Genomic DNA, 26523 nt, shown 5'->3' with positions numbered 1-26523 from the left:
TTAGTTTATGTCAGTGAAAATACTACAAAATCAAATTATTTGTACTAAAGAAAACACTATTCGGTTCTTTTTATATACGAAGGTTTTTGTTTTATTATTTGTTAATTCCAAAGGGGTGGGTTTTTAGAGTCGTAAAAAGTCAAATTTTCGGTAGACGAAAACACAAGTTATGGCGGAACGAACAAATTTCGCCAAATTATTTGTTTGTTTTTTTTTTTGTATTTCCACGCGAAAATCGAACGCGCTATCAACCTTAACATATTTTTTATTGATTAGAGTCAAAATCGACAAAAAGTGACTGTACGACACGTTTATTATAGGCCACTAATTGTGCTCTTAATAAAGCTCATTAAGAGCCTAAGCCCAATCAAAGAGTTAAGAGTCAGCGTCGATTTGTTTGACATAAGTTCTGAAGCTGGCGTCAGCGGTTTTTCTTTTCCCATATAAAATGAGTGTGAAAAATTGACGCAGACTCTTTGATTGGGCTTAGTCTCCAACCCATTATTAAATAGCATGTTCGACAATACAGCTCCAGTTATGTGGGGATTTTTGGAGAAAATACAGTGAATAGTTCAGATCTGCGAAAAAAATTAACGAACGGGGGTTCATAATTTTTTGTGTGACGGAACAGTTTTTAACAGATCTAGATCGTGGCCAGGCCAGTAAAAATCCGTAACTCAAAAATAACTGAAAGAAAAAGTGAAAAACTTAAACAAACTGCAAAATGGCTTTGAAAATGTTGGTTGGACAAAGTAAGTAAACGGAAAAAGTCTAACACAACGCAAAACGGAACAAATAAAACTTATCTATGCTAATTGCTCGTTGTGGAAACTGACTAAGCAATAGGCTCCACCTTGAAAAGTGTTAAAATATACTAAATATATTGCTACAAAAAGCAAATAAAAAGAAAATATTGCTGATTTTCGAATGAAAAAAAATTGCATTACACACATATTGATGGATTTTCCAGTTTTTTTCCCACTACTATCGGTCTATCGATTTTTCTCGTTTTCCGTCGTGTAAGATGTGTATTAGTATGCCGAGAACGCCCCCCCAAATCGACCTTTTGGAAGCGTCATAGTGCCTGTTCCAATATTTTCCTACCCCAAGCCCCATCCATTGGTATGTGTATTTCTGCACTGGATACCGAAAATAAGGTCCCGTGCAGTAGACTAATGCGCAAATGCGTTAAATGTCATTGCAGCCAGTGATGTGAGTCAGAACTAAATACATATATTGAGGGATTTTTTGTCCTAGGATTTTTCTAGCACTCCAATATAGGATACGTGCCCCCCAAATCTACAAAACTCCGCATTGTCAGAGAGAGCAACAAAAGTTTCAAGTGATGTCACGCCAAGGTTCGCTCACTGCCAAAGTTTGTTATTGTTTACAAAATCCCCTACCTTCTTGATGCGATTTTTTAAGTGTAACAACCATCTTGTACGACATCAGACATAGTTAAGGTGTTATCTGTTTGTTACATGGGCTTGGTACACTTTCCATTTCATTATTCGATATTTCTTCTTATTTTATTTTGATTTCACCATTCTCAGGTTGTTGTGAGATGAGAGCTGTTTGTTTTGTTAAACAACGGTGTGAGTCATAAGCAAACTGAATTTACCGATTTCCAATTGGTTTTGCTTTTCTCATGAATGACTTGTTTGCGTTTTCTCACAATCATAACGCAGAGAAAACAATTTACATGTTCTTAAGTATAGAATGCACAACTAAAAATAAAGGTGACTTGAATCATCAATGCGGAGTTGTTGAGATTTAGAATGTAAATTTAGTCTGTATTATCAAGAAGTACAGAAAATTAAAGTAGCGTTGTAACAACTTTGTGGAAGTACTTTGGAAGTACTCTAGAAAAGGTGTTAGAATAATTATTATTAGTCATGTGCGTCCAACGCTTGTTCATTGGGCGCATCCCCTAACTTTGACCCCAGGTAACCCTTCTAACATGATTTTTAGACTAATTTTATATGATTCGTTGCCTTTATAGGATCAAGTGTTAAATGAGTACGAGTATTAAATGTTATATCATGCAAGGCAAAAGTGCACTTTACAGGACGCACCTCCGATTTTGCTGAAATTTGGCATATAGATTTGGGTTGAACCCGGGAATGCGAATCAAAAAGTCTGTTTTTGGGGCAAAGGCCTCGGCGCACTTTCTTTGAGACCTTAATTTATTTTTTTAAGTTTTTTAAGATCTTAATTTTTTTCTTTTTTTATCTTCTTTTTTTAAGATCTTAATTATTTTTTGGTTATCTAAGGTAATCAACTCCTTCCTACATTTCATTTGATACCCATGTTGCCTATGTTACCTGGGTTAAAAATTCTCAAGACACCTTAGGTCCTTCCCGGGTCCAATTTTTAGACATGTTTTTCATATTCGAAATCAGTTTCGAAACAGAACCTGAATATTCGTAGACATGTTGGCATTTGAACGATGAACTTAAAATTTGATATTAAATCTCATATAATTCACGGATACTCGTTATGGTGATTTTTTTTTATTAAATTCGCTCGGAAAAAATAATAGGGACACTTACCAAAACATTGTAATTACTTATGAATTGTCTTCTTTTTGTAAGTTAAAATCTTGGAAGAGAGAAAAACAAATAGTTACCACTCATTCTTCTTTCATTCATTCATTCATTCTTACCACTCATTCTTTATTGGAAAATTAATTTCGTAAATTAAAGCCTTAGCACTTTCAAAAAGTTCACAGAGTTCAGAAAGAAACTTACATGAGCTGTCACTTAAGTGACATTTTTTCCTCTGTAAATGGAATAATTTTATTTCCCAATACATCTACATATGTAATCTACAACACACAATTTGTCCGTAATCCAGAAAATGGGACAAGGACCAGATACAGAAAAATACGAATATACAATTCTTCACCATGGATCGGCCATAACAGAAGTTTTAATGTAAAATGTTTTTTTTTCTTCGGATAAGAACTACGCTCGGTAAGTGTTCAATCCAAATATTGATTAATATGGGAGCTATTTTCCACAATATACTGAAAAGGACTATTCCAGGCATTGGAAGTAAAAGACAAAATAGGAGCCCATATATAAATTATTTCGCACATCAGGTGCTAATGATTACAATTGGGATAATTGTTTTATATGGAAACTATGACAAGCATACCATGGTTATTGGTAGTCAACCGATAACATACCCCCAAATTGTGCAAATTTCTTGTTACGAGCGTTGGTTTCATTGCTTTTTTAACACCATCTTATACAGGTTGATACCACCGTGTCATAGAGGCTACCATGTCCGCCTATGACTCTGAATGCCAGGGTTCTGCCAGGAGAACATCAGAAATAATTTTCAGTGGTGGTTATCCCCTTCTGATGCTTTTAATAATCACTTCCAATGCTATGAATAAAAATTTTTTATTAAAGAGGTCTCGCCCAGAGAACTGCAAGTGGTGTTATTTTTCTGACATGCGGTAAAATAATAAAAATCCGATGTTAGTATGTATCGCCACCGCAATTGATGCGGTATTAAGCTCAACATACTTATGTGAGTGGCGATCATTCGAATACTTGTACATTTATTTTCATGCTTCGTGTACAACCCCTTTTGACATCGTCTTTGTCCATATGGCGGTGATATGATTTACGACGTGAATGGAAACGCCGCATCAACGCAACACATCGACTCAAATCATAATTGCGGTATTGCTTATGTAATGTTGAGCCATATTTCATAATTTTGTTTTTTTTTTTTTCAAACTTTTTTATGGTAAAAGAAAAAATTGCGATGTTTACGTTGTTTTTGGTAAAAAATCATCACGCCTCCTCATACACAAGAGCAACAGAGCTTTATTCTTAACGGTGGCAATTTGATCTCGGGCGTAATTCGTTTGCTTCAAAGCGATACATATATGTCTGCACCACCGCAAAACATTTGTATTTTTGTACATGCTGTTTGCGCTGATTAGAGTTGAATTGTTGCGGATGTTGCGTTGCTTCAGAAAGACAAATATTGATACGGTCCACCCCAAATGTGATTAACCGGTGCATCCCGGCCCGGCACGGCATGACTACGAGCACCATTAAAATTGAGCTCTCAGTTCCAATTTGTGTGGTGTTCATCATCATTACGAGAAGCTCAACTGAGAGCTACTGGGCGGGTCCACAGTTTGCGGACAGTGGAATGCTCCATATATGGATTAGCTGCAACTGCATTTTCGGCAATCAACGTTATCAGATGAAGAGTCTCAATGAGAGGTCGGGCGGTACGGGTTCCTGCTTAAATACTGAGTGCCTATGATACTCGATATGACAAGGCGAGTTATTTATTGGCACCTTTAAACAGCCAATGACATGCGGCGTTCGGTCCTATGGACTGAAACGAGCTTACTGACCTGTGTAGCTTGAAGAATCGCCGCCTCCACATACAAATGTAGTAACAACAACCGATATAGATTTCTACGCCTTCAGACTCGGCTATCATACGGAGATTAAAGCTTGAATCGGACAGCACTCATTGATATCCATGCGATGAGTTAAGCCCTTGTTCCTTAATGAAATGTATGTGGATAAATTTACATTTACAGGATGATGCAATAAAGTGTTGCCTATTCAATTATATATATCTATATATCGGTTTAAAAATACCGTTTGCAGGAGTTTTATATTGGAAACATTTCGCGCCCAATGTGGATATCGAATTCGTGCCACCGAATCGCAAAGCTTAGCAAGTCCGCCTATGACGCTGAACTAGTAGGGCCCAATCCTGGCAAGAATATTGGACAAATTTTTCAGTGGTGGTTATCCCCTTCTAATGTTGGCGACATTTGTGAGTTACTATGCCATGCATAAAAGTCACGTAAAAACTTTTCCCCATAGAAGAGTCACACTGCTGCACGCCGTTGGAACTTGGCTATAAAAAAGGATGTCCTTTATAATTGAGCTTAAACTAGAAACGGAAAGACTCATTGATATGTAAAAAGTTTGCCCCTGTAATGAAATGTTCATGGGTAAATTTTTGCTTTATTCCATAATACATTTCTTTGTCCGGTGTCGGGTGTATTTTGGGAGTGAGGTGGCCACCCAGAGACTTGGCCTTAAAGTAAATATAATCGTGCTATACTCTCAAATACCATATTATCATAGTAAGTCCCGTTTCATTTGAGTCCTATATTACCGTGATTGGTCTTTATATCCATTTGGCGGGTTTTGGGTGGCCCCCGTGGCACTCCACCCGAGCAATATATACCAAATATTTGTTTTAGGTGACTAAAAGCAAAAAAAAAAAAAATCAGAAGCATCGTGTAACCCATCTCTGAGATCTTGCGCTTTGAAATTTAATCACATAAGTTTCGCATTCTACTTTTAATTAACTTTCATTTGATAGCCATATTGCACCCGGGTCAAATTGTTATTTCAAGTTCGTAATTTACTCTTAAATACCTTTCATTTGATACCATATTGTCCCAATCGGTAAACTTGTCCCTTTGAGGGGTTTCGGGGTAGCGCCCTACACCCTCACGGTTATTCAACATCAAAGTTTTACTCGGAACAAACAAACAGTTTGACTTTTCTTTGTATATAATAGATTATAAATACATACATACATATATGTTTTTACTGATATGTCCACCATTAAATGTTTCGGAAGTTTCCATTGTGTTTTCTGGCACTTGTCTTATGGTGTTTCGTTTTTGTTTTTTGCAGAAATTATGAACGAGGTGGTAAAATACAAACCGCCACCTCCCAAAAAAGGAGGCACAGCTGCCGCTGCAGCTGCTTCTAAAGCAAATATGGATTGGCGTGTGCTGGTTGTCGATAAGTTGGGCATGCGAATGGTATCAGCATGCACAAAAATGCATGAAATAAGTGCTGAGGGCATTACATGTAAGCTGCGAATAGAAAAGCAACTACTTAAAAGAACTTAACGTATTCTTGTCATATTTTTCTATAGTGGTGGAGGACATCAATAAGAAACGTGAACCTTTGCCCTCTATGGATGCTATTTATTTGATAACACCATCACAAGATTCGGTGGCTGGGTTGATTCGTGACTTTGAGAATCCAGCTCGTCCCATGTATCGCTATGCCCATGTATTCTTCACCGAGGGTAAGTTCGTCTGATGGCTTTTCAGAAAGAACTCCGTAAAACAGTTTTTATTTATTTTAAATTTAGGTTTTTATTTTAATTTTTATTTTCGTTTCCTTTTGATTTTATTTATTTTTTACTTCATTTTATTTAGCCGTGCCCGACAGTATATTCGAAATGATAAAAGCCGAAAAGCACTTAGTCAATCACATTACATGTTTCAGAGAGATCAATATTGCATTTCTTGCCCTTGAAAGTCAGGTATATAAAAACCAACGTCAACTGGACGCCTCATTTGCCAAAAAATTTATCCTGTGATATTTTTTATATGTATTTTTGTTCTTTCCCTTCAAAGAATAACCAACCAACATTTGTTTGTAATCATACGTCTGTGTTTTTATATGTAATGAGTGGCCATTTAAGTGTACAAATTCAAAGGAGAAAGAGATTCGCTTACAATCGACCTAACACTAAACTAATGTATAAATATTTCTAACACCCATTACTGCTGCTATTCATTGGCAAACTAAACTCTGCTTCAAGTGGATAAGGATACATGTGCATTTGTCGTTCTTGTCTTGTGTTTGATGTGACTATGTGATTTTTTTTTATGTGAGATGTCACTACTTTGTTTCGTAATTCTTTGGAACTGATCCAACTCAGAAAAAACTCAATTTCTGCCTTTATTTGCAATATAATTGTGTAATGGCAAAATGACAGCTCAAAATGGTATGCCAGCTGGTCTGGTCAGCTGGTATTTGGCAAATGACAAAAACTAAAATCATTTCAAATCCTCCAAAAACCCTCAAAATATAGACCTTTTTTTAACAAGAATGCCTTTAATACATCCTACTTGTTGAACTCTTTTGAAACATTTACAGTTTTGACCATTAGTATTTGCGTTGACATTGTTTTGTTTATTTTATTATTACAAATTACTTAAAAAATGCTTAACATTTCCAGTAAACTGGGTAAGATATTTTGCAATGATTTCTTACTTGTTTTACTTCAAACCAAGAATAGGAAATTCTAAGACTAGTAGAGAATTGATTAAAATTTTTTTTTATATAGTTTTGATTTGTTTAAGAAAATCAACCAAATAAGGAATATATATATTTGTTATAAATAAAAGTTTTGTAGCATTATTTAAGCCTGCTATAAAAATCAAGGCTTTCTTTTTTAGTTACATAACTGAACTTTTTGCACTTTATTGAAACATCTCGTTTTGTTTGTTTTTGAGATATTTTATTATATTATGTACAATAATGTATTTATAGTCTGCCCGGAGGAATTATTTAACGATTTGTGTAAATCGTGCGCTGCAAGAAAGATCAAAACTCTAAAGGAGATAAATATCGCATTTCTACCATATGAATGCCAGGTGCGAAAATTTACAAAACAAAACGCAAAAGACATTTCAAAATACCACAAACTACCAACTACAGAATAAATCTACTTACTATAATTACTACTACTCGTACAACTATTTTTACCCCAAAAAAGAAACACTCCAAACTCTTTTCCACTATTAGTAATGTAACTTTTTTGTAAATGTTTGTGTCTACTATCGTATCGTACTACTACTACTACTACAACTACTACTCTATCGTACTATTACAACTCAAAAAATATATGCAGTTAACCCGAAGGACCTGAAAACAAAACAAAACTAACACTTGTTTGTTTGTTTTTTGTCCTCATTTCTATCGATGTTGTCTGTTTTTATTCTCTTCTTACTAAATGTTGTAATTAATTACATTATACACTTTACGTTTAACATATGTATGTGTGTGTGTATGTTCTCCAAAAGAAAAAGAGAAAAAACTAATCATTAAAAGGATTTGTTTCGGGTTTTCAATAGAAATCCCTATGATGATCCCTTCGTAATACATCCCTAACAACTACTGATTAAAAAAGACAAACATTTCAAATAAATGCCTCCACATTCAACTTCTTTTCTGCAACAAAATTGTGGAGCCAACAACGCTCTCAAATGTTTCCACCATGCATATTTGTGTTTCAAAATACTAAGAAGCTGTCCAGCCAACTGCTTTTGGACAATCCCTGGAATTGTTCCTGAACCAAAATCAAATGTGTTTCAATAAAAAATGCAAAGATTGACCATATTGACAATTATTACGAAGTGACTGCTCTGCTCGCTCAATGTCACAATGCCATCCACCAATCTCCTAAAGTTTTGTTTTACTTGTTTTGTAGTGTTCAATTTAATGTGTATGGTTATATACAGATAAACAAATCGTCATCTGCCTATATAACTTCCAAATCTTAATATAAAAAATAAAATGAATTTTTTATATTTACACGAATAGACAAATATATGCCAAATTACATAGACCCAACCGTTTACATATAATACAAACCCACCCAAACTTACCTAAACATCATATATCACCCCGCATATAGAATATCTCAAATTTTTCCCTAATCCTAATTTATCCACATCGAATTACAAATGAATGTATAATCTCGTTAAAATTAGCTCTAACAACACTTTACAAGGGTTCCCAGATGCTTTTGCTTCACTTTTCAAATTGATCATATTATGCATTATACATTGATTTGTAATTGTTTATGTAATTTGACATATAACTCGCGGGCAAAATGACAAATAACAACAATGTTTTCATACATAGAATCACTAACAATTTACTCAAACCACTAAACAATTTAAACACACACATTCTATAAGGGTATGCTTGCCAATTAACATTATTTACACTTTACATAGCCTTTTATATAACTAATAATGTGTACAACCAATGCATTATACATACATAATATATTTGCTACAATTATTTTTGTGTACATATATATTTAAAATACATAGTTTGTTTTTTAATTTCATTTAAATGCACATTGACAGTTTTAGTTATAGATTTAGAAAGTTATTTTTCATTATTAAAATATAATATCGACAATGAAATATATTTAAATTTATACCGATTCCAGACACGCAGATTCATTCAATTTCACAGATATATCAAGAACAATAGGAAGATTAGCAAATACTTAATAAAGGGTGGTCCACGTTGCCACTTAAAATTGTATAAGAAAAAAAGGTGATAAATATTACCATATACTAATTTTGTCATTCCGTTTGTAACACATCGACACATATTGATCTGAGACCCAACAAAGTATATATATTCTCGATCGCCTTGACATTCTAGGTCGATTTCGTTATGTACGTCCGTCTGTCGAAGACACGCAAACATTCGAAGGAATAAAGCTAGGTGCTTGAAAATGTTCATGAATACTTTCTAATAGTGTAGGTCCGTTGGGATTGGAAATGGGCTATATCGGACTATGTTTTGATATAGCTCCCATATAACCTAACTCGATTCTAGACATCTTGAGACGCTAGAGGTTGCAATTTTTATCCGATTTTAATGAAATTTTGCGTGAAGAGTTTTGTTTTGCCTTCCAACAACTGTGCCAAGTATAGTCTAAATCGATTCATAACCAGATATTGCTTCCATATAAACTGATCTCCCGTTTATACTTCTGGGCCTCCTATCCTATCCGATTTAGCTGAAATTTTGTGCAACGACCTTCCTGCCAAATAAAGGCTGAATCCGTCCAAACTAGCGATTTTACTTCGTGAACCGCAATTATCTTAACTAGTTTGGTTGAAATTCTGTACAATGACTATGGTCTCCAACATCCAAACCAAGTACGGTCCGAATCGACCCATAACCTGATGTAAGGGTGTGTTCTGTGTTTCACCTCACTATCACCTTTCGAAAATTTTTCACTTTCCCTCTGCTAAAATTATTTGTTCCTTGATAACGGGGAAAAGCAATTCCCGTTCGAAGAATGAAAACATGATTTTTCTGCAAAGCCATATGACTTGCAGATATATAAAAGGAAATAATTCCCAGCTGTTTAAAACCCTCCCCTTAATACTAAACCAAAATCGACATCACATTTGATTTAATTTGACATAAAAGTGATGATATTGTAAAAAATATAGTTGTAACAAATAATAACCATACTAACAATTGGTAATTAATTGCTTATTTGTGTTTACATATATTTTTCATCGTAAATTAAAGCAAGGGTTATTGAACAACTCAAAGTAAAATGTTTCGTTTCACTAGCTAAAGTGAGTTTCAAAGCACACCCGATAGATCCAATAGCATAGCAATTTTTATACCCACAAATACTAATCTTGTCATTCCGTTTGTAACATCTCGAGATATTCGTCTAAGACCCTATAAAGTGTATATATCGTCTCGACGTTCTCAGTCGATCTAGCCATGTCCGCCCGTCTGTGGAAATCACGATAGAGGTCAAATGCGTAAAGCTAGTCGCTTGAAATTTTGCACAGATACTTAATATCGATGTTGGTCGTTGTGAATTGCAAATGGGCCATATCGATCGGTTCAGCTTCCATATAAACCGACCTCCCGATTTGACTTATTGAACCCCTGGAGTAGAGTTGGCAAACTATGGATAATCGTAAAATTCGATTTTTTCGATAGTTTTAATAATAAATATAGATACTATCGTTAATATCCATCACTCATATTTCAAACGAAAAGGAGAAGGAAAAATCTGTAGATCGATTTATATAGAAGCAACCAAATAAAACGAAGGTTAATAAAGTCAGTTGGAAGTCGTGAGAGAAATCATTGTACAAAAAGTTGGTCTAGTTGGTTTATCCGATTTGCATGTGGTGTTCTGTTATGACTTCCAACAACTGCGACAAGTACGGTTCAAATCGGTCAAGAACCTGATATAGCTCCCGTATAAACTGATCTTTCGATTTAACTTCATGAGCCCCTGGAAGCCGCAATTTTTGTTCGATTTGGCTGAAATTTTTCCGTTTTGTGCGTGTCAAATACTGTTAAAAAATAAATAAAATGAAATAGCTCCCATATAAAACGATCTCCCGAGTTGACTTCTTGAGCCTTTACAAGCAACAATTTTATTCCAATTTGACTGACATTTTGCGTGCGATGTTTTGTTACGACTTCCAACAAACGTGCCAAATACGGCCAAATCAGTCTATGACCTTATTAAAGCCCCATGTAAACCGGTCTCTCGATCATCCTTATTCGGTTCCTAGAAACTTTATTTTTTGCTGATTTGGCAGAAGTTTGGTATGTAGAATAAAATTATGCCCTACAACTTAATTTATTTTGGATAAATTTTTAGCAGAATCCATGGTGGTGGGTTCCCAAGATTCGGCCAGGCCAAACTTAGCACGCATTTACTTGTTCTTTGTTTGCTTATAAAAAACGAGACAAATACGATCCATGGTGGAGGGTATATAAAATTCGGCACGGCCAAATGGAGCACGCTTTTACTTGTTTTACTTAATTATTGGATTTTTTCCGCTTAATGATGGAAGCACCAATCATTAATATGGCTGTTGCGTTTATATTACAGCCAACTCCGTCGTATGTTATTTGAATAACCACCAACCCACTATAATTTAAAATTGAATCCCGAATTTATCCAAAATAGCTAAAAAGACACCTTTGAAGGAACCTTATTAGACTTACCTAAACACTATTTTTAAGAGCAATGAAAAATTAAATTTATATCAGGGACCTAATCAAAAGGCAAAGACGGACGGATAAATTAATATAACATCATCTGCATATATACATTTAATATGAAATTCAAAGGTGCAAACGTGGGGTATAGTTTAGCATCCAAACCCACATACAAACCAAGGGAGATATATACAATAAAAAAAAAAAACAGAAAACATTTCCCCTCGCTAAGGTGACTTCATTTGTGAGTATTTCAATTTTGTAAATCACATATTATTGTTTTGTTAGAATCTTATGACAGATGTTTCTCGGCCTAAAACTTATATCTCGCTGTAGTTATTCATATAATAAATGTTTCTTATCATCACGTTGACTTGATTCTAAAACTTGAATCTGGAAGTTTTCATTGAGGTGAGAGATGTTTCTCTCATTCCACAATGATAAAGACATATAAATCATCAGAACATTCGCCACAGAAGGTAATATTCCCCGATAACTTGGGTCTCCTTCTTGACTATTGGTGAAGGCTCTGCAAGTTGGTGGGTTTACTTTAGGCTTAAATGGAGAGTGTAAACTCCCATAGAGCGGAAGATTTTTTAGATGTGCGTATTGTTCCGATCATTGTTTATCCACAAGCTTGGTAGAAAATTGATATTCATTGGTATGTATTTAATCGGAGGCGCATAAAATTCTATATGGAATTCGCAGCCCTACAGAAGTACACCACCTGCCTTTATGTGGTACGAGTACATTCCTGCTGGGCTGTTTTTAACAAATCGAAACCTTTTCGTTAATAAAATATTAGCTACGTCCAAAAAGCTAAACTAAAGAAACTATACAAAAAGATGCAATAATGTGTGTTCCCAACCCCCAGTCAGCTTTATCAAAGATCTTTACTGCCGCGAATGAGTCAAGACCAAGAAATAAACAGTGTATCAGAAGCGGTAGATTTTACCATTTTTTACAATCTGGCATAGCAGTTGCTACAATTTCCAAAGTGTCATATGTGTGCCCATTTGTCATTATTGACCAAACCAAATATCTGACGCGTTGTACGCATTTTGCCGAACACCGCATAAATACGAGGGTTGCCTTTTATATTTCGGGATTGGACAACCATTGTGTTGCAATCTGCCAACTGACAGCTCTAACGTAAAGCTTGACATTTTTGAGATTATATGCACTCAGAACGTTTTGACATACGAGAACTATTTGTGAGATTTATCTCGCCCAAAAAATGTGCGATTACATTTTACAACTTTCGTCTTGAATTAACTCAACAAGAGTGAATCGATAAAATTAATTAAATTTTTGGTGATGAAGCTCCATCAAGGACCAGTGTTTATCGATGGTATAGTAAATTCAACAGGGGTCGTAGTTCACTTCAAGACGAATTTCTTGAAAATCGAACAAAATCAATTGTTTTTCCAAAAACCATTGATGCTGTGTGCCAACTGATATTGCAAGATCGTCATGTGACCTATTGTGAGATTGAGACAACCTTAGGCATTAGTTGGACCAGCATATATTCAATATCGCATGATTATTTGACCATCAAACCAATTTGTTCGCGTTGGATCCTACACAGGGCGCCCCGGTAGCCGAGTTGGTAGCGTGCTCGGAGTGCCGGTGCGGGGGTCGTGGGTTCGATTCCCACTAGAGGCCTTGGTCTGTCGCTATTGTGGTATCATAATGGACTTAAAATGGTCTAAGTGAGTCTGCAAAAGACTGCCACTCTTTCCTAACCTAAACTAACATACCACCCAATTTGTAAAAATACGATCGCGGTGCTTCGAAACTCGTCTTTGACATTGTGACAGGTGATGCCCGAAAGTAAACAGCAATCGAATGTATGGGTGTTTCAAGATGAGCCAAATCCAACAAAAGTTGCTCGTGCACGAAGCACTTCTAAGCAAATGATCGCCTGTTTTTTCGAAAAAAACTGGACATTTTGTAATCGTTCCACTAAAACAACCCAGAACAGTCAATTCTAAGTGGTCCACAATCATTTGTTTGCCAGTTGTCTTCCAAGAAATCAGGAAAGCCAACCGCCGAAGACAGATCACTCTTCACCACGACAATGCGAGCTCTCACACATCGGCTCAAACAACTGCATTTTTGAGCACTCAAAACATCGACTTGGCACCAAATGACTTCTTTTTATTCCCATACGTAAAAATAAAATGAGAGGTCAATGTTTTTCGACACCCGAAGAAGCGTTTGATACGTTCAGAATGCAATTTTTGGATATACACCAATCAGAGTGGCAAAAGTGCTTCGACAATTGCTTCAAACGCATGCAAAAGTATATAGATCTTAATGGGGAATATTTTGAAAAACAATAAAGCCATTTTCGATGATTAACATTTGGTGGCCACCGTAGCGCAGAGGTTAGCATGTACGCCTATGACGTTGAACGCCTGGGTTCGAATCCTGGCGAGACTATCAGAAAAACTTTTCAGCGGTGGTTTTCCCCTCCTAATGCTGGCAACATTTGTGAGGTACTATGCCTCGTACAACTTCTCTCCAAAGAGGCGTCGCACTGCGGCAAGGCGTTCGGACTCGGCTATAAAAAGGAGCCCCCTTATCATTGAGCTTAAACTTGAATCGGACTGCACTCATTGATATGTGAGAAGTTTGCCCCTGTTCCTTAGTGGAAGGTTCATGGGCAAATTTTGCAATTTGCAATATTTGCTTTTGTGTTCTCTAATCCCGAAATAAAAAAGGCCACCTTCGTACTTGAATTTTTTATCAACACAACCAACGCAACCAGTTTGTGGTGGTGCGGAATCCGTTTCTTTTATATTCAGTGTTTATTGAGTTATTGAAAACAACACCGCAATTTAGTATTAATCTAAAAAAATTGAAAATATTGCAAAAAAAAGTGATGAAAATGAGTATACAGAAAGGAAATCAAGTATTAGCAACATTAAACGCCATTTTCGGGTAAAATAAATGAATGCTCCATCTCAAAGCAAAACCCCAAATTTTATTCCAGTCAATGTTGGTATTTGATACGATTTTAAGGTATTATTGTTCTCCTTTTACATTCACACATAACAGCACCAAGAACAGAGCTGAATCTACTTAATACACCTGTTTATCTGAGACTTCGACCAGATGGAACGCATACCGTCTGGTTGCAGAGTTTATAGGTCTGGATATAAATTGACGGACACCAGTTTAAGGTTCGGCCAAATTAAAACTCCTTCAAACTCTATGATTCGGCTTTCATAAGAATACCAAAATATTACATTTTCTACATTTCTTAACCAAGGCAAGATAGTTGGACATAATCGAGGCAATCTTACGTACTCTCGACGATGAGTCTCAATCGGCAAGATCTGCAAAAGGTCTTTTGCCTTTTTAAGCTTAAGCCTAAAGAAGAAAATACTATTTTTGCAAAAGTCTAGCGATAAGCCGTACTCGTGGCGAAAGGACAACAGTGACATTTCTGGGACATCTGCATATATACATATATAAAATAAAATACGTATCACGTTAGTGTGCTTGCAACCTTTCATAGACAACAGATTAGCCCATACTTTACATTTACTTGAAATTTTGGCATGTCTTGCTGTTCATAATCTAAAATTATTTCCTCACTTGAAACAGTTGAGAGTCCGAAAAAATTTTAGTTTTCCAATTAGAAATATTTTATTTTTATTTTTAGCTCAAATTTTAATTAAACGATTTTTACAAGCTCGAGGTCTAAAAATCAAAAATCTTTTAATTAATTTTTGTACACTTATTTTACAATTAAAAATGTATAAAAGAAAATCAAATGTTTTCAAAACTGGCAAAAGTTTGATATTACAATAGAATTGCATAATAAAACCCAGTATATCACGTACATCGTTAGTTTAGTTGTGTGTCTGGGCAATTCAATTTTCTTGAAGATCTGAATTTTTATTAAGCCCATTTACTTTAGCATCCCTATATTTAATTATGCTATCGCAATCTCTTATAGTTGTCCTCTGCTTTTTTGTGACTGTTAAATACTACATTGGGGAGGCTTGGAACGATATGCTATATGACCATATTTATGAAATAATAAACCTAATAACCAAACTATCTATTTTTGTTTTTGCAATATTAAAACAAGAAAATAATATTGTATATATGACTAATCTGAAAATGATTTTTTTTGTGAGTGTGTGTGTGTATCTTAAAAAATTAATATAAATTCTTTTTCGTTATATTTCTGTGCCAAATTAATTCTTTTTCTATACAACACCCAACACCATCAATACCACCACCTTTACGCACGTTTTCTCTACTTTCCTCTACTCTGAAATATCTATTATATCTACTAACCTCTCGTACTACTACTACTCTACTACAACTTCAACAACAACAAACTGCACCGCAATCAAAATTATCAAAAATAACCCTAAAAATAATCAAAAATCCAAAAACAATCTTGGCCCACTCCAATAACCGCACTTTAATCACTCCTTACCACCACTTGTGTGCTATATGATGGCATTTTGTTTTTGATTGATTGAAACAATTGCAAAAAAATGAACTTAAAACAATATGAAAACCAAAAATGTGCTTCTCTTAGGTCTACTCGCTCGATTCGCCAGACAGTTTTCAGTGTTTGTACTCACCGGCATTCGCCTCGATACGCGCCAAACACCTCGAGCGCATTGCCGAGCAGATAGCCACGTTGTGTGCTACGCTCGGCGAGTATCCGATGGTGCGATATCGCACTGATTGGGATCGCAACATCGACTTAGCTGCAGTCGTTCAGCAAAAACTGGATGCGTACAAGGCTGATGAGCCAACGATGGGCGAGGGTTCGGAGAAAGCACGTTCACAATTGTTAATTTTGGATCGTGGTTTTGATTGCGTATCGCCCTTGTTGCACGAATTAACACTACAAGCCATGGCCTATGATTTGTTGCCCATCACCAATGATGTCTATCGCTTCACGCCCGGACCCAATCAGCCGGAAAAGGAGGTGTTGTTGGACGAGAACGATGACTTGTGGGTTGAATTGCGCCATCAACATATTGCTGTCGTGTCCACGCAGGTTACTCAGAATTTGAAAAAATTCACCGATTCCAAGCGAATGTCTTCTAGTAAGTTCTAAAACAAAACATCACCCTCTTCTCCTTCGCTTTCTCCTAAAGTAAAAAAGCCCGGAGCCAAGTGATTTAGTTATACGATGAAATTGTAATTTTAACATATTCCCTCTTTTTATCTATGTGAAAATTGTAGCTGATAAGGCATCCATGCGCGATCTCTCACAAATGATTAAGAAAATGCCTCAATATCAGAAGGAATTATCCAAGTATTCCACCCACTTGCATTTGGCCGAAGATTGCATGAAATCCTACCAGGTTTGCAACAGTGAAATCATTCGATTTAATCCATTATCTTCTCGATTGACGCGTTGATTTTTTTCCATTTCAGAACTATGTCGATAAGCTGTGCCGCGTCGAACAAGATTTAGCCATGGGCACCGATGCTGAAGGTGAAAAGATTAAAGATCATATGCGAAATATTGTACCGATTCTTTTGGATGCCGTAAGTTGCCATGGACACTGACTTGATTCCTATCGATCGTATACAATTGATTTTCGTTTTCTTCGTATAGAATGTTTCCAATTTCGATAAGGTGCGCATCATTGCTTTGTATGTCATGATCAAGAATGGCATTACTGAGGAAAATCTCACAAAACTCTTTACGCATGCTCAACTTTCGCCTAAAGATCAAGATATGGTTCGCAATTTAAGCCATTTGGGTATTAATGTTATTGCTGATGTAAGTTAAATGTCTTTCCATACTTAGAAAATAGTGCAGACTAGTTGTTTATGTTCACATTTTTTTAGTCACGCAAAAAAACTTATTCGGTTCCGCGCAAGGAACGCATTACCGAACACACTTATCAAATGTCTCGTTGGACACCCGTTGTAAAAGATATCATGGAGGATTGCATTGAAGATAAATTGGATCAACGTCATTTTGCTTTCCTGACTGGCAGGGCCCAGAATCCCAACTATCATGCCCCCACAAGGTATAGCTATCACTTATTTATTCATTTGGGTTTAAGTGTCTAAAGTATATTTAATTTGTATTTAAAAGTTACTAAAATGTTTAACGTTTTGATGTTTTAGCTTCCTTTTGGGAGAATTCATGAGCTTCCTTCTTTGCAAAAGTTTGGTAAATGGGATGAACTACATCGTCATATTATTTTCTATCTAGCCCTCATTGACATTCATTTCAGTAGTTATTTGCAAAAAAAAAAAGCATTAGCCAAAGCTTATAAGCTTTAAAGTTAACTGGGATTCCTTTTTATTTCAATTGAAAATCGTTTTCGGCTAAGCTTATCAGGTTAAGCTTATCAAAGTCGAAAGATTCCAATCAACGGGTATGCATTTTAACCAGATTTTACAAACAAGCTGATGTTTATGTCCTACCAGCGTGTGGCTTACCATTTCAAATAGCTTAGACGGCAACACATCATCACCTGCTGCCTATTGTTTTACCTGGTTTTGCCCTAACTCTGACTAGGCGGTATACACGGAATAACGTATTCAGAGAAATTTTGCTCAAATTTTGATCGTCTGTAGCGCAGAGGTTAGCATGTCCGCCTATTTCGCTGATCGCCTGGGTTCGAATCCTGGCAATACCATCAGAAAAAAATGTTATCGGTGGTTTTCCCCTCCTTATGCTGGCAACATTTGTGAGGTACTATGCCATGTAAAAACTTCTCTTCAAAGAGGTGTTGCGCTCCAGCCGTTTGGATTTGGCTATAAAAAGGAGGCCCCTTATCATTGAGCTTAAACTTGAATCGTACTGCACTCATTGATATGTGAGAAATTTTCCCCTGTTCCTTAATGGAATGTTCATGGGCAGAATTTGCATTTGTATTTACATTGGATATAGTTATATTTTTTGTTATCTGCGAAAATTGTGGGGCTTCATTTTGTACACCTCAACTTCCTTATCCGAATTTTTACTCATTATTTATTACTCTATTTCGTTTTCATTCAATACCAAATTTGAATTAGTAGTTTTTACTCGCCTGTAACTTAACCCTTGATTCAGCAAACTTGTCAAAACTACTATTTGTATCATATTTTAATTGGCAAACCAATGCAGCCATTTCCACTAACATAATCTGCCGTGGTGTTGGTATATGACAAGGAATTTTTTTGTACGTATGTCTTTCGCACGGTAAAATTGCAACGGCTTGACAAATGTCAGCTTGTCTTTTTTACACTTGAGGAGTGAGTTTTGCTTACAACTGATCTTGTATTAAATTTTTGGAATCATTCGTTTCCCAACAAAAAATTAAGAAAATGGCTATATAAGTCGATCGCAGCTGGTCTCTCATCCACCGAAGTGGACGATGTGCGAAAGCTTCCCTATAAATGAATCTGCAGCCAAACTCATTTTTTATATAATGACAGCTATATTACAGTAAGTTGCTTTTAATGTTGCTGTGAAGTTCTTCCTATTCCTTGACATTGCCTGCAAAGTCATCATGTATAGTTCGAAATTTCAGATAGGGGTTTTAATTTGTTTTTAAAACCTCTGAACCAAGCTAGGGGCGTAGTATGGTAAACAATTAAGAATATTGTAAGTAGCACGGAATTCCTAACTTAGAATTTCTTTTTCAAGGTTACTTTTTAGTTTTTGGGGCTCAAAACAAGCCGATTACTGGCTTAGGTGGTTCATAGTAGCATAGGGCGGTTTAATATCCGCACCTTCTTGTATTCGATAACTGGACAACAATAACCAAATTTTGTGTTAATCTATTTTTCTTTTTTTATTCTTTTTTCGTTCTCGTTTTCTACACATAAAGTGCCCGGTATGGCCATTGGCACAAAGATAAAACCCAGACACAGGTTAAGAATGTTCCACGTCTCATTGTCTTCATTGTCGGTGGTGTATGCATGTCCGAAATGCGCAGTGCTTATGAAGTGACCAACGCCGTCAAAAATTGGGAAGTTGTTATTGGCTCATCCCATATACTAACACCTGAAAATTTCTTAAGCGATTTGGGCTCCCTCACCAAAGAGGACTAAACGCGTCTATCCTCCTGTATAACTAAAACATTGTATGTGTATGTAGTATTTGAGTATTTGATGCTTAACACTTATTACAATAGTAAATTATTACAATATTTATGATAGGTTTAAAAAAACAACAACAACAACTATAACAACCACAACTAAAGGAAACGAAACATGTGTTTACACTAACAAATCTTTATATAATTATATATGCAATTTAAAAAGATGTTGAAATTTAAGATTTAGCGAAAAAAACAAGTGTAGTGAACAAAAAACCAGCGCAATAGCTAATAATAAGATGGATATTGAAAGACAACACTTCAAAAATGTATGGCGTTTAGTAGGATTCCATAGACCACTCTTTTTTTCTCGTTCTAATTTTTAAACATAATCAACAAAAATTATAAAATTACATTTTGAACATTACTTGCATCCTTTTGAAATAAAAGAGAAAGTACATTTTCATAACGAAAAATAAAACTTAAAAAAAGAATAATGATACCAATTTTGAAGAAAAATAGTTATGCAATGTTAAAGATCTAGAAGATACATGCAGAAAAATAAGAGCTGATGGCTGGCAGCCCATAGCTGTACTATGCCTGCTGGTCTAGGGGCTCATATTCCATTCGAGCCCAGTATAGAATAATGTTTGAGGTTTTATGGCGTTATTAAGCTTTATCTGATTATAACGAATTAAATGTGTTTTTGTATTTAAATAAAATGTGTATTTTAGTATAGTTTACACAACTCTATATATATAAATATATGAAAAAACAACAAAACTATATTCAAGAAAGACAAAAAATAAATAAATTAAACATAATTAACACTTCTAACTATACGAATTCGTATATAAACTCTCTCTTCTCTTTAAAATTTATTGAAAATAAAAACCAAAACTAAAAATGTTACAACACACACAACACATCATCATAGAATTTTCTAAAAGCGATTGAAGAATCTAGAAAATTATGAAAAAAGTAGAAAAATTAGGTTTTTCAAAGTTTTTCCCTTAACAAATAATTAAAAAACACATGTTAATTTAAAACCTGTGACAAATGTGATAAGAGAACAGTAACATAATTGAAATTAGATATCATATTTGGAGATTTCAAAGCTTTTTTGAATTCCTCAAACGTTTTTTCCCAAAATGGTCATTTGCAGTGCATTGTTCAACTGCCGAAGGGCCCTTTTATTATTGATGAATCTCCATGATAGTGTAAACAACAACAACAACGATAGCTAAATTCATGAATGATTATTGATTTTCTGCAAAAATCCTCATATGAACAACACAAAAATTCTTTTCTTCTGAGGTATAAGTTGAAAGTGAGTGCAGATTTATACCAATTTCCTGTAGATTTTAAAAAGTTTTCAAGCTTTTGTGTCATTTCGGAAAACGTTTTTTCTAAAAACTGTCCAAAAATGTTTTCTACTGACTTTGAAAATATTATAGCATGCACCTTTTGTATGTATGCTGGTTCCCGCAAACACAGTTACCAGTTGTTATCAAATTGTGATTCATTTTTATATCTTGCTTAGATTTTTTATAATACATTATAGTCTTCTTACACCATGCATACATTTTATGCATCTCCTTTAAATCTTTTTACCAACATCCTAAATGTATAGGAGTAATATATGATTTTCCAAAACCAGCGAGTTCTTAAATTATTTTATTTAGTCAAAGACAAATGGTAATAAGCACTTTCCAATGAACCATTGTAATAAAAACAGAAACTAAAAAAATTCATGTTCATCCTATTCTCCAGGTGATATGCTAAAGTCAAAGCCCTAACTGCTATGTAAACAAAAATAATATATAAAAATTTTAGCAATTTGCCCATATAACGTCGAATATCGAAAGGGATGAAGAAACATGAAACATTTCTTAGATTTAAGTAAAAGAAGAAGCAAGAAAATAACAGCAAAATTTTGAAGCCACAACAAATATGTATTTGAAACAAGTCCTCTTAGCGGCTAATTAAGCAAAAGAGGACCCAGATTGAGAAAAAAATTAAACAATATAATAACAAACATTTAAAAATATATAAAAATTATTAATCAAAATAAATGTCTTTAAACTTATAACACAAAACATATTATTTAAAAAAGACAAACAATAAGTATTTTATTTTTATTCGATAACATTTCCCGTATTTATGAAGCAAAAGAAAAAAAACAAAAATTAAGGGGCAGTAGAGCAGTTCCGATAACATTCTTGGTGCAGTCTGCTGCCACCTTCAGGAAAATCCATTGCATCTTATATACACACATATGCAATATTTATTTCAGCAGTAAATAATTGGTCGTGGAACCTTGAGCACAATTAAAGCAACATATCTATCAACAACTGGATATGCTATCATGGTATTCCGCAAAAAAAAAAAAAACATTTAATAACACAATATAATGATAAATGTATTTCAAAAATATTTGCATGCTATTCCACAAACAATTATTCTTATTATTATGCATACAACAACAAAAATCTAAGTATATAACAAAAAAATTTTCAAATTTTAAACGATTATCCTGTTTCACAACATAAACGTATGAATGAAGGCACGGCTAATCGTTTATTATATGGTAACGCATATATATTGAAAACAAAATTATTTAATGTTCAATCACACATATTATATAAAAATATATATTTAAACAAAGAATCTAAAGATGTATTCGTATCCCAGCCCATCCTTATCAAATCCGATAAAACCCACATACCACTTAGAGAACAACTCTCTCCTCGAAGACGATCCACGACAATCGTTCTTCCATCTTTCGCTAGGTAGAGTTGTTAGAGACTGCTAAACCGTTATAAGAGGACCTTAAGACAATGAATTGAACATGTTTCGCAACACTTCTATGTTATCTAGGGCCCTCATTCTGGTTTTAGGTTTTAACGAAATCGCAATTTATTCCCAAACAAATATTACAACCACATCCTTATAATAAACCATATAATTAAACAATTGAAATTACGAAAGGTTTATTGAAAATAATATAAATGGAGCAGATTAGTTTTAAGCGCTGCAACAGCATAATTAACCATAAATAACATGCATCGTTCTGGTAATCTAAACTATGGGGACATTTTTAGAAGCAGAGTTTCGAATTGGAGTTTTTTGTAGAAAGGCAAAGGAGGCAATATGAGGCCACTCCATCGTTCATTATGGAAAATTAAATGAGCGCCCTTAATGTTCTTAGGGTGATAAGGGATATATATCTTGCCAACAACCTTTAAAGTACGACAAATCTTGCTAGCACTTTACTATCCAAGGAAAATGATGAAACCAACCTAAAACTTTCCACATGAAGAAACCTGAGTAAAATGTACTCAACGGCACTAATCGGACATAAAAATAGCAGCCAGTAGTGCCAACACGCAAAATGTAAGACTTTTCACTTCCTTATAAATCATCAATTTGGTTATGATACTAATCAATTTCTGTTTAAGAACATCATGTTATAAACCCATTTGCCAACCAAAGCAAGGCAAATTAATATTTATGAAGCCAATCTTATCGCCTTTAATGTTCTTAGGGTGATAAGGGATATATATATTGCCAACACCCTTTAAAGTACGGCAAATGTTACTAGCCGTATACAAGGACAATGGTTTAAACAGGATGAAGCTAACCCAAAACTTTCCACATGAAGAAGCCTCAGTAAAATGTACTAAACGGCACTAATTCGATATAAAAACAGCAGCCAATAGTGTCAACAGGCAAAATGTAAGACTTTTGACCTAATCAATTTCTGTTTAAGCACATCACGTTATGAACCCATTTGTCAACCAAAGCAAGGCATATTAATATTTATGAAACCAATCTCAGAGGTTTGTTGAAATTTGAATCAAAGTTTGAGAAGCATAGGAAATGATCTGTAATTAGCATGCCTAAATATTTGGTTCACTATCCGCTAAACAATTAGTTACGACATATACTATTGAAAGTATTAAGGAAAAGTTTTAACCACTAGGCAAATATCTTAGGAAACGTATGCTTTTACAGCTGATTTTGTGTAAACATCGCCTAGTTTTAGATTTTTCTCATCTGGCATTCGCCTTTAAGGCTATGGCTATGATGCCGCTGTAAAACTCGCAAATCATTTGACGCTACACATGTAAGTTAACAACCAAATCCAAATTTCTAGTTTGAATAAGAATTACCAATAAAAAGTATTTAAATTAATAATTAAATGCACAAAAAAAACTAAATACAGATATATCATCGGAGTAATGTTATCCTGTTCCATACGCCATTTTCGAGTTCTTTGAGTTGGCATCAGTTTTTGTGACTTTAAAGCACTCTATATATCTAAAATAATATTGAGGTGTAAATATGGCCCATTTCATTGCATACTGCAAGTGCGTTTATCTCAAAATCAATAAATTGGCGTTTGGAGCAAAATTACATTACAACGACGATATGTATTTCTGGCTCAAGGGTTTTCGTGTTAGTTATAATTTCTATTCAAGTTATAAAACAAATGTTGGACTCAGTTTTCTGTGCTCTAGAAATATCCCCAAGCTAGGATGTTGTCAAGATTTTTCATGCACATCAAAGGTGATTTTGGCATGTCTAGTCTCCGAGAAAAGGGCGCATGCGTAGTGATAAGATTTATGTTCTTGTATTTCACACGTATCACTTATAAAAATAATAAACATTTAAATTGAAATTAATTAAAATACTCCCAAAAAAACCACTTATAAACAAAGAAGAAAAAAACAAGCTTAGTTGTAGAACCATTAAAAATTACCATACTGGCAAGTTAAAGAATTGTTACAAAATAATTTATGGCCTATAAGGCTGGTATTTGAAAGGTCTTAATATAACTCGTAAAAACACAAAAACACATATAGAACCAGGAGAAGAAAAAAGAACAACAACCAAAAATAGCAAGATGAAATAAATGGAAATAGCTTTTGAGTATATTAAATAACTATGATCAAACAACAGCAAACCGCATTATTAATGAGTAATAATGACGGCTCTAGTTTGTAGGAACAAGACATAAACACAATTCGTATTGAGATCTGTATTAACCAACAATATGAAGAATTTCCCCGCCAGACTTGGGGTGGTCTGCCGCATCAAATGCCGACCGACTGCCCTCCGCCACCAAAATGCGGTGTAGGAGTTATTCTGGAAGCTAATCAATATCAATGAAGAACATCTCTTGCAGCAGCCCTTGGGAGGACCTACTGCGCAAGGTTCAATTAAAGTCTCGGGCATTTACTTCATTATTTTTACTCTAAAATATTGTTTTTTATTTCCTAATATTTACTTACTAACACAACAAATAATACACTTTTATTATTACATATTATATGACTAACTAACAAGAAAAATCGTTTATTATTAAAAAAAAAAAATAACTATATTTATTAGTATATGAAATTTGCAATTTTTTTGAAATAACAATTAAAAGAATTTTTTGAAATGAAAGAGAGAATATATTATTATTAATGTCTATTGTAATAATCCGAACAATTATTGCTTACAAAAACATAAACATATATAAGAGTATCAATATTATCCCCCTTAGTGTGTAAGAACAGAATAAATGTTGTTGTATAACCAACAACATATTTCAACAAAAACAAAAAATACAACATAATAAGAAATATATAATCAACAACTAATATTCATGTAGTAGTCGATAAGTATAGCAAGCAAGAGGTAGGTCTTAAGATGAATTAAAGATCAAAAGAACAACAACAATAGTAGCAATATCAAAACATTGAGAAGGGTGGTGAAAATGGTGCAGAGGTTCATAGGAAGCCAACAAACCAAAACCGAACCGAACACCCAAACAGGCTGCAAACAAAACCTCCCCTACCAAACTTATCAACCCTTTCTCGCAAAAGGCTATAGTAATTTTCAAACAATTAGTAAAAGATTTTTTAAACGAATTAAACAAAAAGAATTTTGATAGACTATATAAGAAAATGAACTAACAAATTTGCTATATATAAACTTCTTTTATTTAATCTTTGAGCTTTTCCTTTACGTTATACAAGCTATTATTATTATTGAACAGAAACATAATATCTAATAGGACATACCTAGAGCCGTCAATATCTTGAAACGAAATGAAGTATTAACCCTAACTAAACACACATACATAAGCAACAATAATAAACAACAAATGAACGGGTTTGAAACCGGACAGATTCACACAATTTATTCAACAGGAACCAAAAACAAGTTGAACGAATAACCAAGAAACACTTGCAACAACACTATAATTGAAGGACTTAAAAACCATGAAAACCACTTTACAAAGCAAATTGTTTAAGAAAAATAAAACTAAAATGGACAGCAAGTTATGGGCAAATGATAAGCGTTTAACCTGGCAATGGATGGACATATGTTACTCAAAGAATATTACACCTTCCTTTACTTTTTGTTTTTGCCAATGCCTGGAGTGATCTATTGTTTTGCTTATTAACATCCTGCGAGCAAAACATTTGCCGTGGACTACTTCAAAGCGGAAGCGATAACATTTTTCATTATTCCAAACAAAAAACATTTCTTACTTAAAAACAAAAAACCTTTTAACATAATACCAAACCATTTGTCTACGTTCTCCACTATATTCGTATAGAAAATCAATTCAAGCTTTTAGTAACATGTGTTTTAAGACTTTCCTCAAATAAATCAAAGATTTTACAAAATCAGAAATTTCAATAACACTCTTCTAACAACTAAAGACTGTTTTCATAAAATTTTTTTTTTCAGGGTACATTTAAACCAAATTCTAAACCCATTTCTACGATTTCATTCAAAAAATTGTCGTTTTGACAATTATTCCAGCGTTTTTAAGAATGTATGTACCTTTGTGTATATCAGATACATTAAACTTGTAATTTAAAAGA

At 34.4% G+C, this 26523-nt stretch overlaps 2 protein-coding genes across 5 annotated transcripts in view; one reads left to right on the top strand and one right to left on the bottom strand.

The window, feature by feature from the left end:
• The window catches only part of LOC106092674 (microtubule-associated protein futsch), a 379860-nt gene that overhangs the window by 349400 nt on the left and 3937 nt on the right, over positions 1 to 26523 (bottom strand). The gene's annotated exons all lie outside the window — the stretch shown is intronic.
• Positions 519 to 25287, top strand: LOC106092772 (protein ROP). Of its 4 annotated transcripts, none has more exons than XM_013259715.2 (11): positions 519 to 752; positions 5700 to 5879; positions 5947 to 6102; positions 6236 to 6342; positions 16174 to 16693; positions 16833 to 16954; positions 17028 to 17141; positions 17212 to 17379; positions 17448 to 17632; positions 19427 to 19681; positions 19758 to 25287. In XM_013259715.2, the coding sequence occupies exons 1-10, from the start codon at positions 725 to 727 to the stop codon at positions 19647 to 19649; spliced, it is 1803 nt and encodes a 600-aa protein (XP_013115169.1). In that variant the 5' UTR covers positions 519 to 724; the 3' UTR covers positions 19650 to 19681; positions 19758 to 25287. The 4 variants fall into 4 exon arrangements, with proteins under 4 accessions (XP_013115169.1, XP_013115161.1, XP_013115176.1 ...); XM_013259707.2 differs by having other exon boundaries at positions 19427 to 19687; XM_013259722.2 differs by lacking the exon at positions 6236 to 6342 and adding an exon at positions 7359 to 7462 and having other exon boundaries at positions 19427 to 25287.

Source organism: Stomoxys calcitrans, chromosome 4 (genome assembly GCF_963082655.1).
Source record: "Stomoxys calcitrans chromosome 4, idStoCalc2.1, whole genome shotgun sequence".
Lineage (NCBI taxonomy): Eukaryota > Metazoa > Arthropoda > Insecta > Diptera > Muscidae > Stomoxys > Stomoxys calcitrans.
This window is presented reverse-complemented; position numbering and strand designations above follow the sequence as displayed.